The sequence below is a fragment of the Lynx rufus genome, unplaced genomic scaffold (genome assembly GCF_022079265.1).
Source record: "Lynx rufus isolate CCGP_SWC_20201006 ecotype Redwood Valley unplaced genomic scaffold, mLynRuf1.p SCAF_10, whole genome shotgun sequence".
Taxonomy (NCBI): Eukaryota; Metazoa; Chordata; class Mammalia; order Carnivora; family Felidae; genus Lynx; species Lynx rufus.
In genome coordinates, this window is record NW_025814824.1 from 86,796,169 (window position 1) to 86,811,090 (window position 14,922).

Here is a 14,922-nt window from a genome sequence, read left to right on the forward strand (position 1 = left end):
GGAGAGGGACAGAGAGAGAGGGAGACACAGAATTGGAAGCAGGCTCCAGGTTCTGAGCTGTCAGCACAGAGCCCGATGTGGGGCTCGAACTCACGAGCGGTGAGATCATGACCTGAGCTGAAGTCAGACGCTTAACCAACTGAGCCACCTAGCAACCCTCTTCTAATTTTTTAAGATATTTGTAAACTGATGGAGACTTGTGTCCTGCATGACTGTGATCTCTATCAGTTAACCATATGTTTTCTTTCCTTTCCTTTGTTTTTGGGCTGCCAGAAGAATGTCACACATATCCCACCTTGAGGAGAGGGGGTACAAGCTAGAAGCTTGTTCTTTGCCCTCACCTTGGTATATGGTCCCTCCTCACCCAGAATCTCTTTTCTCAGTGCCCACCACCCGAAGGCCAGGCTAGGGGAGCTGGTTCCCCAGAAGCAGGTGGAAGAGCGCATGAGGTCTCTGTGAGTCTCATCTGAGGCCAGTGAGCCCTCAGGTCAGCATCAGTTCAGGCTTTGGTCAGCTCCGGCCCTCGTGGTGACATCTAGGAGACATGGCTCGGTGGCTGGGACCCATCACTGCCTCCCATGGACACTCAAGCCCCTATGAGGAAACTGCTTCCCTCCTAGAGAAAGCTAGGATCAGCCATGGCACGAACACTTATGGAACCTAGGCTTAGGCCCCTGGGCTCCACAGTCCAAAACTATGGCCAGAGATGGCAGGTGATATCAGCAGTCTCCCAATGACGAGTCTGAGTCCTTGCACTCACTGTGACCCAAAGTTCTCGGATACAGAGTGGCAAGGGTAGAGAGCCCCCATTGGGGGACCACCACCCCCACCCTTTTTCACACACTGCAGATGCATGACCCCCATTGACCCCCTCCAGGATGGAGCTGGGACTATAGCCTCAGAGCTCTACTCTGTGAAGCTGTCTCATTTGCAACTGGCAGGCCCAGCTTGGAGTTTCTGTCCACGGAGCCCACAGGAGGGGCCAAGTCCCTTAGGGGTCAGCTGAGGTCTGGGTCCACCCTACCAATGGGGCATGGATGAGGGGAGGGGCTGACTCAAGGTGGAAATGATGGGCTTTGGAATGGTGGGGGTTCAAAGCTCACAACCAAGAATGAATTCTTGAGACATCTTTGGTGCACAAAAGGTGATTTTGTTAAAGCACAGGGACAGAAATTTTGGGCAGAAAGAGAGCTACACTGGGGGTTGTGAAGAGTGACTGGTTATATTGTTGGAGAAGTGAATAAAGTACGCCAAAGATAGCTGATGGGGCTAAAACAGACTCTGGTCTTTATCTTAGAGACGGCTCCTCCGGGTTCTTCTTCCTTTGCTGCACGCGCGAAAACCCCTACAGATATGGAAGCTGACGACTATAAATTACCCTCCTGACTCGCATTCAGGGCTCAGATCTTTGGAGAAACAGTCTCCTCTGAGCCCACCAGTGTTAAATAAATCTCCAATCCACCAAGATCTCCAAGTGCCGCTTGGTTTTTCCGCCAGCGTTCCAGCCTGCTTCCATAACATACTTGATTCCCTGACCGGGAAACCCAACCGCACTGGCCCATTGTTGCCACCGGTTTGGGAGAACAGCGAGGCGGTGACAGAATGAGGGATTGCAAGGAAGAGTGAGCACACTACTTGAATTTTGGCAGTCTCCTGCTCAGTTGCCTCAGGCTGGTCCCCTCTCCACTCTTCCCACCAGACTCAGAGACCTGGTAGGTGAGGACCTGGACCCAATGTTGGAACCAGTAAGGCTGGGGCCCCAAAGAAGTCAGGCCCACCCAAAAGGGTGGAAGGGGGACCTCATCAATCCCTGGAGGCCTTAATAGGTCTCACAGGTAGAAAATTTTGTGGGAGGGAATGTAATGGACTCTGGTGTGTGTGTGTGTGTGTGTATGTGTGTGTGTATGTGTGTGTGTGTATGTATGTGTGTGTGTGTGTGTGAGAGAGAGAGAGTGAGAGAGAGAGAGAGAGAATGTGTGGCTCAGCCAGACTTGCCAGTCGAGTTCGAGTTTGTGGCTCCACGGATGGGCGCCCTTAAGGTCCCCAAAAGTCTACAGAGTCTGAATGGGCTCTCCTGTGTTGTGGTGAGAATATAAGGTCTAGGGCGGTATTGGATCAGATTCCTATCACAAGTCACAAAGCTGAGACTGCTACGGCCAAACCTCACCTAAAGTTTCCCTCAGGAACACGACCAGAGGGGTATCTGATTGGTCCTCTCATCCGAGGGGATACCCTCCCTTTGTCTTTGTGACACCAAATACAAGAAAGAAATTAATAAGGGATCAAACAGCGTAAGCCTATGATTTTAGAGGTCATGCTCAAAAATTTTAAAAAGGGATTTTCAGTCAATTATGGGGTGAAAATGACACCCAGGAAGTTAAGGACCTTTTGTGAACTAGAATGGCCCATATTTAGTGTAGGATGACCCCCATAAGGGACATTAGATGCTCAAATAGTGCAGTGGGTTTAGCTAATAGTCACTGGGAACGTAGGCCACCCTGATCAACTTCCATACATCAACTCCTGGCTTGAAATTGCCCAAAATCCCTCAACTTGGGTGCGATTCATCATTAGCAAACAGAGCCAGGCAAAGGTTTTAGCCACTTTATCTGGAGGCTCACCCAGGGAGCCAAAGAAGCGACCCACCGCTCCTCTAATATTTAAAGGAGACATGGAGGAAGATATTGTCTTTCCACCTCCTTATAACTCTTCAAGCTCCCTCCCCCTTTACCCTGAGCTTGAAACTCCTCCCCAGTCTGTCTCTCTGCAGTGGCAGCAGTCACTGCCGCTCTGCCCAGCCGCCCATCTCCCTGCCCCTCTCAGACTCAGAGAACCCTCCCCCACAGGGGCCAGCAGCCAGACTCCGCCCCAGACCCAGACCTAACACTCTCAAAATGCCTGTAAGGGAGACAAGAGAGCCCGAAAGAGAATGTGAACAGAACAGTCCAGCCCAGTCGTTCCATGATGTATTATTAACCTTTCTCTACAACTGACCTCCTCGATTGGAAACACAACAATCCATCATACTCTGAAAGCCACAAGTAATAGTCGACTTGATGGAGTCCCTCTTCCAGACCCACTGACCAACTTGAGAAGATTGTCAATGGTTACTCCGTACTCTGTTTACTACAGAAAAAAGAAGAAGAATGAGAGAAACACGACAGTACCTAGAAGATCACACACCTCCGGGGTCAATGACCCTGATGTCTGGGCTCAAGCTGCCGCAGCTGAAGAATGCCCAACATGGGATTTCACCACAGAAGAAGGACAGGTCCACATCCAACGATACCAGGAAGCCCTCCTTCGGGGAGTCCGAGCTGGAGCCAAAAAGCCCATGAACATGACTAAAATAGCGTCAGTCACACAGCATCCTGGGGAGTCTCCCAGAGACTACTAGAAAGATTATGTAAAATATATCATGTATACACCCTGTTTGACCCCGAGGCACCAGAAAGTCAACAGATGGTAAATACCTCTTTTGTGGCACAGGCTGCCCCAGATATCAGAAGAAAACTCCAGACGTTGGAGTGCTTTGCTGGGATGAATATCACTGAGCTGATAGAGGTCGCCAATAATGTTTTCATGACAGAGAAGTCACAGCTGAAAGAGAAGTGGAGAGAAGACTAAAAAAGAAGGCCACCCTTCTTACAACAGCACTAAAAGAAATAGATGCTGCAAAGATGGGAAGACACCAACCACCAAAAGGGGGAAAGGCCAGAGCCCCCTTAGCAAAGGACCAATGTGCATACTGCAAAGAGAAGGGACACTGGAAGAATGAATGTCTGAATTGGAAGGGACCCTCAAAACCCAGCTGATATTAGGAAGAACCTTGAGGCCAGAACCTCGTTGGTCTGGCCAGGGTAGAATCGGACTAAGGGGGACCGGGCTCTTTCTTGCTTGGCTCCCATGAGCCCACGGTCGAAATGAAGGTAGGGGGGCGAACAATAACTTTCATGGTTGACACTGGGGCTGAATACTCCATTGTTACTTCCCCGGTGGCGCCCTTAAGCCAAAAGACAGCAACCATACTTGGGGCTACTGGGACACGGGAGATCCAGCAGCCCTTCTGTCAAGCTCAACAATGTGAACTTGGGGGTCACAAGGTCTGGCATGAGTTCCTCTACTTACCTGACTGCCCAATTCCTCTCCTGGGCTGGGATCTGCTCTCCAAACTTGGGGCCAGATAACTTTTGAACCCACTGGACACACTAGCCTCCAATTAAACCCAAGGCAGAAGGAAACCCGGGTCTTGGTGATTACCCTGCCAAGGGAAGAAGAATGGAGACTATTCTGCACCCAGGCCCTACCCTGTAGCCCCTCAGAATTCAGGCTTACATTCCCCTCCATATGGGCTGAAGATAACCCACCTGGACTAGCTTAGAGTCAGGCCCCCATCATTGTTGACATGATCCCCAGAGCCCAACCTCAGAGACAAAGACACTACCCCCTTCCACTCGAGGCTAGAATGAGTATATAAGAGCACCTGACCAAGCTCAGAGAAGCAGGTATTCTAGTTGAGTGCCAGTCGGCTTGGAATACCCTGCTCTTGCCAGTCAAGAAGCCAGGAGGAGGATACCGACCAGTACAGGATTTGAGGGCCATTAACAAAGTGACTGTTTCCTTACACCCAGTGGTTCCAAACCCATATACTCTCCTCAGCCAAATTCCGGAGTCAGCCAGATGGTTTACATGCCTCAACCTAAAGGATGCTTTCTTCTGCCTCCACCTGGCTCCTCAAAATCAACCATTGTTTGTCTTTGAATGAACTGAGCCCGTTACAGGGCACCAGATGCAGCTGACCTGGACACGACTTCCCCAAGGTTTCAAGAACTTGCCCACTCTTTTTGGGGAAGCACTAACTGCAGACCTCACCAACTTTCCGAGGAAAACCACAGGGTGTGTCCTCCTCCAATATGTAGACTACCTCCTCCTTGCCAGTGATACCCAAGAAGACTATGAAAGGTACTAAGGCTCTCCTGCAGCTCCTATCCTACTTGGGGTACTGGGCGTTGGAAAAAGGCACAGATTTGTCAGCAGCAGGTCTGATACTTAGGCTTCCTCCTCACAAAAGGAAAAAGAGAACTAGGACCGGAAAGGAAGAAAGTTATCACCACACTGCCACAGCCCCAAACAAAATGAGGCTTGAGTGAATTTTTAGGGGCCGCAGGGTTCTGTTGCATTTGGATTCCCAGATTCTCAGCCAGAGCGAGGCCCCTCTATGACCTGTTGGGAGGAACAGACCGGGAGCCCCTCGCATGGACTGAGGAGGGAAGGGCTGCTTTCACAGAAATAAAGTTGGCTCTGGGACAAGCCCCAGCCCTGGGTTTGCCTGACATAGAAAGGCCCTTTAACGGCTTCGTACGTGAAAAGGACAAAATAGCCCTTGGAGTGCTCACTTAGAGCATGGGGCCTTTGCAATGGCCAGTGGCCTACCTGTCAAAAAAACTTGATCCTGTGGCTGCAGGATGGCCACAGTGCCTCAGAGCTCTGGCAGCCACAGTCCTGCTCATCAAGGAGGCAGACAAACTCACACTGGGACAAACACTTAATGTTAAGGTCCCACACATGGTCATGTCCCTCATGAGCACCCAAGGATACCGTTTCCTCTCCAATTCTCGGCTGACACAATACCAAGGCCTTCTCTATGAAAACCCAAGTGTCACTCTCAAAACAGTAAGAACACTAAACCTGGCCACCTTCCTTCCCACGGAGGAGGGAGAACCTGACCATGACTGTTTCGAAGTAGTGGATGAAGTCTACACCAGCCGCCTGGACCTCCAAGACCAAGCTATGACAGGCCCAGAAATCACCCTGTTCAGCCATGGGAACAGCATTTACAAGAGAGCAACCGAAGAGCAGGATATGTGGTAACCACAACCACCGAAGTTCTGGAAGCCAAGGCCTTGCTGGAAGGATGGTCAGCACAACGAGCTGAACTGTATGCCTTAACCCGAGCCCTCATCCTTAGCAAAGGTAAACGAGTTAACATCTACACTGATTCCCGGTATGCCTTCACTACTGTGCATGTACACGGGGCCATCTATAAAGAAAGAGGCCTCCTTACTGCTGCAAAGAAAACTATCAAAAACAAGGAAGAAATACTAAAGCTTCTTGAGGCTGTATTGCTGCCAGACAAGGTAGCTATCCTACACTGTAAGGGACGTCAAAAAGGAGACAACCCCATAACCAAGGAAATCGCCTGGCTGACAAAACAGCCCAAGCGGCCACCTGTGGTGACCCAGGCGAAGCTTCTACCTACACTATGACTCTTGCGCCCCACAGGGAAGCCTCCCACCCCTGTACACAAACAATGAAAGAAGTTGGGCCTCGACAGAAGGGGGCACACTAAGCAAAGAGGGATGGTGGGTCATGCCAAATGGACACATCTTTGTCCTGTCATCTGTGGGAAAACACCTAGTCAAGGAATATCACCAACTCACACACCTAGGGAAAACTGCACTAGAGGCCCTCCTCAAAAAGAACTACTATATCAGCCAGCCTCTGGTATTATGCCAGGCGTCAGTGAATAATGTGTAACGTGTGCCAAAAACAATGCTTGGTCTGCCCCATGGCCCCTGCCTGGCACGCAAAGGATGGGGGTCACCCCTTTCAAAGACTTAGAGGTGGACTTTACTGACATACAACCAAATAAAGGGTTCAGGTACCTCCTTGTAATAATCTGCACATATTCAGGATGGGTCGACGCATTCCTGACCAGAATGGAATGAAGCCGCGAGGTGGCCAAAGCTCTTCTATGGGAGATTGTGCCTCGATTTGGTCTACCCTTAACCATACACAGTGATAACAGGCCTGCATTTGTGTCAGACATTATACAAACCCTAACAAAGTCCCTCAACATTACCTGGAAACTGTACACTGCTTACCGACCCCAGAGCTCAGGGAAAGTAGAGCGGATGAATCGCACCCTCAAGGAAACCCTGGCTAAGTTCCACCAAGAGACTAATCTCCCATGGCCAGATTTACTGCCGCTGGCCCTCCTATGTGCCTGATGCACACCTGGGGCACTAAGATTCTCTTCTTTTGAGTTATTTTATGAGCGACCCCCTCCCCATGTTTAGGAAAACTCCCAGGATACCTACACCAGATTGGAGACAAAGGAATAAAAGAATAGCTCCAGACCTTGGGGACAGTCCTAAATAAGTTACAGAGATACACCATAGAAAGGGCCCCAATTTCCTTAGGGACCCCCGTTCACCTCTTTCAACCAGGAGACTCTGTGTGCACAGATTGGAAGAGGGAACCTCTTAGACCACGGTGGGCTGGGCTCATACTGTCATTCTAACAACTCCTACAGCCCTTAAAGTTTCAGGTATCGCCCCATGGGTCCATCACTCCAGAGTTAAGAAGGCCAACTCAGAAGAACCCACAACCTGGTGAAGTGATCCAGATCCAGTCAACCCACTTAAACTGACCCTCAAAAGGGAAATTGGCCCCTGAGACCTCCAGCCCTGCTCCAGCCACACCCAGAAGATGGCTGGCCTGCGCACGGCAGAAGCTTGAGGAATCAACATGTGAACCTAGCTGGGGGGTTTGGATGCAACTCTGTGAGCCCTTGCCCCTTACTGGTGTCATAGCCCTGATCTTACTTCTTACTGTTGGGCTGATAGAGACTGCACTCACAAGCTGGACATGGGACAAAAGATGCATGCCAGGGGCGCCTGGATGGTTCCGTTGGTTAAGTAGCTGACTTCAGCTCAGGTCATGATCTCACAGTTCGTGAGTTCGAGCTCCACAACAGGCTCTGTGCTGACAGCTCAGAGCCTGGAGTCTGCTTTGGATTCTGTGTCTCTGTCTCTCTCTGCCCCTCCCCTGCTCATGCTCTCTCTCAAAAATAAATAAACATTAAAAAAATTTTTAAAAAAGATCCATGCCAGGTCTCACATACCTCCTCTGGATGGGAGGATTATTAAGTATTGCCTGTATATTATGATAACCTCTCTCACCCTCACAATTGCCGCTTACCCACTTTGCCCCCAGGATTGTTATATAACAACAAGGGGGTCAAGGGCATTCAGCACCTTCACCTCCCTCCACAAAGATTGCTACAAGGGAAAAACACCCACTCTCTGTCAGTCACCTGGTGCCCCAAGGACTAAGTATTGCACCGTAGAGATAACCCAAAATGTCAGGGACCCATGTCACAACAAGGGCCTCCAGAGAGGGAAGCGAGCTTGCTACACTTACCTTCCTCAATGAGGGATCTCGGATGGGGGAGGGATGCCAGACAGGGCCCTTCAAAAAGTTATAAAGGATACCCAGGATAGGGTAATATAAGCCATAAAGGTGACCATTCCCCTGACAGCCTACCAAGGTTTGACCTTTCAGCCCTCAATCAGATGCTTACCAATTCCCCACTCCAGCATTGGGCCAACACTACTCTACAACTCCTCCATAAAATAGATAATCACACCCAAACCTGCTGGATGTGCTTGCCGCTCAGCCGGAGGGCTTACTTAGCCACTCCTATCCCTTTGACCTCTAATTCAGCCTACCGATGCTTAGAGGCCAACTGGACCCAGATGTTATTTCCTCTGCCTAACCCCAGAGATACCCGTGTACACTGAAGATCAGCTCCTAACAGCCTTTAGCCCCAAGTTCCGGGCTAAACGGGCAATCCTGCTACCCATTCTGATAGGCGCAGGAATTGTGACAGGAATAGGAACCAGAATAGGGGGCACAGGTTCATCTTAGGACATGGAACGGGTGGCAGATTCTCTGGTAACCTTACAAAGCCAAATAAACTCTCTGGTGGCAGTGACCCTCCAAAATAGGCAAGCCCTTGACCTCCTCACTTTAGAAAAAGGAGGGACTTGCATCTTTCTGGGGGAAGAATGTTGCTATTTTAGAAACCAGTCAGGAATAGTTACAACTAAGGTTCAGGAACTCAAGGAAAGAATTCAACATAGACAACAGAAAAGTATCAATCAATGGAAAGGATGGGATCTCACGGATTGGGCATCCTGGCTTCCTGCCCTGGCGGGGCCCCTCCTCTCCATAATTTTATTTGTATCCATCAGCCCCTGTATACTGAATGCTGTGGTACATTTTATTGAAAATACTGTTGCTCACCAAACTACTGCACATATCTTAGCCTTCTAAGAGTACCAACCTGTAAAACTGAAAGATGATGCCTACTAAGTTTTTTTTTAAAGGCATCAAGGGGGGAATGTTGGAGAAGTGAATAAAGTATGCCAAAGATGGCCAATGGAGCGAAAACAAACTCTGGTCTCTAGCTTAGAGACCCCTCCTCCCGGTTCTTCTTCTTTCGTTTACTGTGTGCAAAACACCCCCCCCACACACACACACAAATATGGAGGCTGATAACTATAAATTGCCCTCCCCACTGGCATTCAGGGCTCAGATCTTTGGAGAAACAGTCTCCTCCAAGACCGCAGTTGTTAAATAAATCTTTGATCCAACAAGATCTTGGAGTGCCACTTGGTTTTTCAACCAGCGTTCCAGCCTGGTTCTGTAACAATATACCATGGGGTTGGGGGAGATAAAGTTAAGAGGAAGTTTCTAGAGGGATTTTCATATGTTCAAGAAGACTCGCACATTACTAGAGGCGTAACTGTTGTCAGGCTAAAGTTGTTTTCACCTCTAGCAAAGCATTAACATTAAGACAGTAGGGAGTTCCTGGAGAAATGGGATACTCCATATTTTCTTAAAGAATTGTCAATAGGTAATAATGAAATTTAATGCCATGTGCCATTTCCTTCTTGCCTTTTTTGCCCATATCACTGGGGGGGGAGTGACAATAGGGCTCCTGGAAACTATAGGTTTCTGGAGATTAGGCTTTTGATAAGATTCCCTTTTTCTCCTAATTTACTAGGACATAGGTACACTGATGGAGACTCACATCCTGCCAGATTGTGATCTCCATCAGTTAACCATTTGTTTTCTTTCCTTTCCTTTGTTCTTGGGCAGCCAGGGGTGCCTGAGGAATATCACACAGATCCCACCTGGGGCTCAGGGAGCATGTTAGCATGTGCTCTGCCCTCAGACTGCCTTGTGCTCCCTCATCAGGAACACTCTCCAGTCCACCTTTGGAGATGGGGGAGGGGAAGGGTGTCTCACCCTGTGCCAGGGCCTTGTTGGGTCCCTGCGGGGGACAGTGTCTGGGCTCCAAGAGCAGCACAGGGTACACTCTGTCCTTCCCTGCCGGGAACCTCCTCTTTCACCGCCCCTCCTTTCCTTGTCCCTTTGGAGAACCACAAATCAGCATGGGCTCTGTTGATATGAGGCATTCTCCCTTTCATCAGATACAGAAAAGGGGTACCACCCGTTACCCCACCCTGCACTTGGCCCCAACTGAGAGGCTTCTGGAGGTCAGAGATGACAGCCGGTCCAGATCAGAGACCCTTGTCCTCACACAGTACTAAACAGGGAGAAGAGAGTGTGGAGGGAGTCAGTGTCCTTGCCAGAGATGTGGAGATATGGGGAATGCATCTTCCAGCCTCCTGGACCTTCCTGCCCCTCATCTTGCATAATCCTGACCTGAGGGGAAGGGCAGAAAGCTTGCCATGATCTTCAGCATGAGTTGCTGACAATTGCCTCACCCTTCCTGGATTTGGCAAAGCATAAGTCATTCCACCCTGGGGTGAGCCATTGGCCACAGAGACCATAAATAGCATCCCCCCAGAAGCCTCCTCACTCACCTCTTCTTTCAGCTGATATCCAGAGTGGTGCCAGCTTCCTTGGCCCTGAAGTCATGGCCTTAGGTATCCTGTGGCTGGGCCTTGTCCTGCTGGGGGCCTTGCAGACCCAGGCCCAAGATTCCACCCCACACCTGATCCCAGCCCCGCCTCTGCGCAGGGTCCCTCTGCAGCCTGACTTCCAGGATGAGCAGGTAAGGGGCCCAAGGGGCAGCTGCAGGCAGGCCCTGAGAAGAGTGTGAACAGAGGGGAGGAGAGGCAGGATGGGCTCAGGCTTTAGCTCAGTCTACCCTCGGGTCCCCTGATGGAAGGCACACCCCATGACCCCATCCCCACCCAACCTTGCTGACAAGATGGTCAGCTGAGCACAACTATGTTGGTCCACACTCTCTTCCATAATCCCCGCAGCCCATGCAAGATGGGATCATCTTCAGACCCTCTACATGATGAAGAAACTGAGGCTCAGGGATGCCAGCTGGCCACTTGCCAAGTGTCACCCTGTCCCTGACACACTAAGGGCTCCCCCCTGGCCAGATGGCTCCAGCTCCAGCTAGCTTCTTCAGCCCAGCCTGTGTGGCCAGTCTGGGTCCCAGCAGCCCAGTTAGAGGGGCTTCTGGTTGAGGCCCAGGCTGCCTAGAGATGCCTGCAGGGATGGAGCAGGAGGGCCCCCTGGGGCTGCTCCTGGCTCTGTCTATCATCAGCCCCCATTGTAGTTCCAGGGAAAATGGTATGTCTTAGGACTGGCAGGGAGTGAATTTAATAAAGAAAAACACAGCCAGTTTAAGATTTACTCCACCACTTACGAGCTAAATGAAGACAACAGCTACAATGCCACCTCTACCCTGGCCTGGTGAGTACCACCACTTCCTACAGGAACATGGGGGGCCTATAGGGCTGCTGTGGGAGTCCAAGAGGCAGACTGATGACATAGCCGAGCAGCAACCAAAGCTGAAAGATGATCATTCATCCTACCGCTGGGTACTGGATCCCTGTATTTATATCTTCTCTCATTCACTAGATCAACATTTCGTGGTCACTTCAGCACAGACACATGACAGTTCTGCGGATGGACACAGACTGTCATCAGGAAACAAGACAAAGAAAGAATAGGTGTCCTAGAATGGGAAGAGGGTCACTGGATCCAGCCTAGAATCCTACCTAGGGCTTTGTCAAGAGCTTCCAAGGAGGTGGTCTGTGGGATGGGCCTTGAGGAACCAACCTGTGTCAGAAGGAGGCCTGGGACCTTCGTGGCAGGACTGCTGGACTGAGTCAGAGAGAGCCACTTCAAGAAACAGCAAGCCATTGCATGGCTGCCCTGAGCAGGAGCTGATGAGTGGTCTGGAGAGGGGGGTGACCACAGTGGCAGGGGTCTCAGGTACTGGTGAGGAGCGGGTGTGGCTGCAGCAGGAAGAGGAATGATGGTGTGTAGCCCAGGAGGCTGATCAGTCATAGGTGGAAGATGACCAGAGCAGGGGCAGATTAGGACCTAGAGAGGGGAGTCAAGGATTATGCAGCACCCCTGGGTTTCTGGCTCTGGCACTTGGGGATGGGGCTAGAGCATCTGTCATGGAAGAAGCAGAAGAAGGGCAGGTGTGGAGAGATCGGCTCTGAGGTGCCAGGGGAGATGGGATGCAGGTGAGAGGTCAGGTTTGGTCCAACAACTAAGAGAGTGTTGGCATCCAGCAGACTGGAGTCTCAATGGTGATTCCCCCAGGAGAGTTTAAAGCAGGAGCCCACAAGATAAGAATAGGGGACAGGGGAGCCTAGGTGGCTCAGTTGTTTAAGAGTATGACATTGTCTCAGGTCATGATCATGGTTTGTGGGTCTGAGTCCCACGTTGGACTCTGTGCTGACAGCTCAGAGCCTGGAACCTGCTCTGGATTCTGTTTCCCCCTCTCTCTGCCCTTCCCTGCTCATGCACGAACACTCTCTCTCAAAAACTAATGAAAATCTAAAAAAAAAAAAGAAGAAGAAGAAGAATAGGGGACAAATGCCTTGGTTGGCAGGGACAGTATGGTGGGAAGGCTACCAAGGGGAAACAGCTCCGAAGAAGGAAGGACAGGAGGTGTGGAGGGAGAGTCTGAGCAGGTCAGGTGGGTAAGAGCACAGTAGTCAAGGACAGGCAGGGATGGGTCAGTGGGGAACAGCCAGGCACATCTCTGGGGTGGGGTGCAAGCCTACTGCTATGGGAGGGTGGGCTATCACCCTCTCACCCACCTATATTTTGCTTCCACAGGAACCAGACCTGTGACCACTGGCTCAGAACTTTCATCCCAACTTTGTGGCGAGGCCAATTCACCCTGGGCAACATTGAGCGTGAGTCCTGAATGGGGTGGGTACTCAGGGGCATGAACCTCCCTGTCACCCCACACAGAAGCAATCCTGTGGAGACGGGAGAAGAATCAATAGCTCCCTTTGCCCAGTTAGGGCAGACTGAGATCTCACCATCCACCATACAGGATACACTGGAATCCAGAGGTACATTTTACGAGTGGCAGCCACAGACTACGTCCAGTTTGCCATGGTGTTCTTCAAGAAAATTTACAAACACCAGGAGTACTTCAAGATCACCCTTTATGGTGAGTCTTGCCCCTCCTGGAACCAGAATCTTGGTCATGTTGGAGAGAAGAGGCCCGTGACACCCAGCCCCCAATGTGCCCTTCACCCCAGATCTGGGAGGCAGGAGAGGGGTCTTTCCACAGAACCCCTCAGGAGGAAAGGGTCTGAGGCATCGTTCATGGGTTCCACAATATTTATGGAGCTTTCACCAGCCACTCACCAGCCATCCTGGCCACAGGGAGGACCAAGATGCTGACCCCTGAGCTGAAGGAAAACTTCATCACCTTCGCCAAATCCTTGGGCCTCACAGATCACCACATAATCTTCGCTATCCCCATCGGTAATCACCAGGTGGAGAGAGGAGAGGGCCGTATGGGAACTGTCCAGGCCTGATGTTGCCTCACTATGGAAGGGGGGAGAGGAGGGATGCAGACCCCTGCCATGGTCACTGGAGTCTCAGGATCCACTTTGGTTTCAGGAAGACGCTGCCACAATCAGGGTTCTGGGCCCTTAGTGCTCCTCCCTCACCCTAGCTTGGGCCTGCCCACACGAGAATTGCAGGCAAGGGGCGAAGCTTCCTCAGTCTCCTTGCCTGGCCACCTCCCCTTTTGCCTTGGGACTGGCTCACCACTGACCTAGGAGGTGCCCTTGTCTTCAGGCAGCCTGGCCTGGGCAGGTGCCTCCCAAAGCCTGAGGGTCTGTCAGGACTCAGCAGGTAAACAGGCAGAAGGCTTGGTGCCCAAGCAGGAACTTGGCTGGGCCTCACCTTCCTCCTTTGAAGAACGGGTGTCACCCAGGTCTGCTTGTCCTCAGGCCTCTCCCCCAGTCCCTGCTCCATCATCCAGCCTTCTGCTGTACCATCCACAAAGGGAACCCCCAGAGCTTCTGTGGCTGGACTAGGCTGAGGCCCAGGGTAGCCCAGGGGCAGTGCAAGGGTCCTGGAGGTCAGGGATCCCACACACACCCCTGCCCATGCTGACCACTCTGTCCCACACAGATGAGTGCATGGATGAGTGAGCAAGTGTGTGGTAAGTATGGTTGGAATGGGGGCTGATGGGAGCCAGGGTGCAGCTGGGAGGGGGTCCCAGGTCTGCCTTTGTCCAACCTTCCCAGCACTGCTGTCCTCTTTATTGCCCTGACTCCCTCTCTGGTGCCCTCTGGCTCTCTCCACCACATCCTCTTCACGTTGGCCTCTGCCCAGGGCAGCGCCCAGCTGTCACCACCAACCTGGACACCACTGAGAGAGCCAGGAGACCCTTCTCAATGCACAGCCCACCAGCTGCTCCCCAGGCTGACCTGCTCATGAACCCCCTCCCTTCTTGCTGAATAAACACATGTCCCCTGGTCCTCAGTCTGTGCTCCTTGACCTCTGGGCTCTCTGAGAGGGAAAAAAATCAAAGGGCAGGCTCCTATTAGCATCACTCCCAGGAAATGTGGTCCCCAGCAAGGGATGGAGGCCACAGAAGCAGTGTCCAGCTCTGACTGAATACTTCTAGCTCCCAACTCCAGGACCAGCCCCAGACCAGCAGCTGCCCTCACTTGCCCCTGCCTCCTAGCATACTGAGGGGGCACATCTCACACTCACGTTCAGCCATCTGCAGCAAACCCAATGGCAAAGGCCCAGCCAGGGCCAGGCAGCTGGAGAGGGTTGGGGGGTCAATGTGCTGTCACCCCCACTTCACCAGTG

The 14,922-nt window shown here is 51.5% G+C and overlaps 1 protein-coding gene across 1 annotated transcript; it reads left to right on the forward strand.

The window, feature by feature from the left end:
• Positions 1–10,732: 10,732 nt before the first annotated feature.
• Positions 10,733–14,252, forward strand: LOC124526931 (neutrophil gelatinase-associated lipocalin-like). Its single transcript, XM_047100140.1, has 6 exons — positions 10,733–10,870; positions 11,390–11,526; positions 12,913–12,992; positions 13,136–13,255; positions 13,474–13,575; positions 14,233–14,252. Exons 1-6 carry the CDS (start codon positions 10,733–10,735, stop codon positions 14,250–14,252), a joined length of 597 nt encoding a protein of 198 aa, XP_046956096.1.
• The last annotated feature ends 670 nt before the right edge of the window (positions 14,253–14,922 follow it).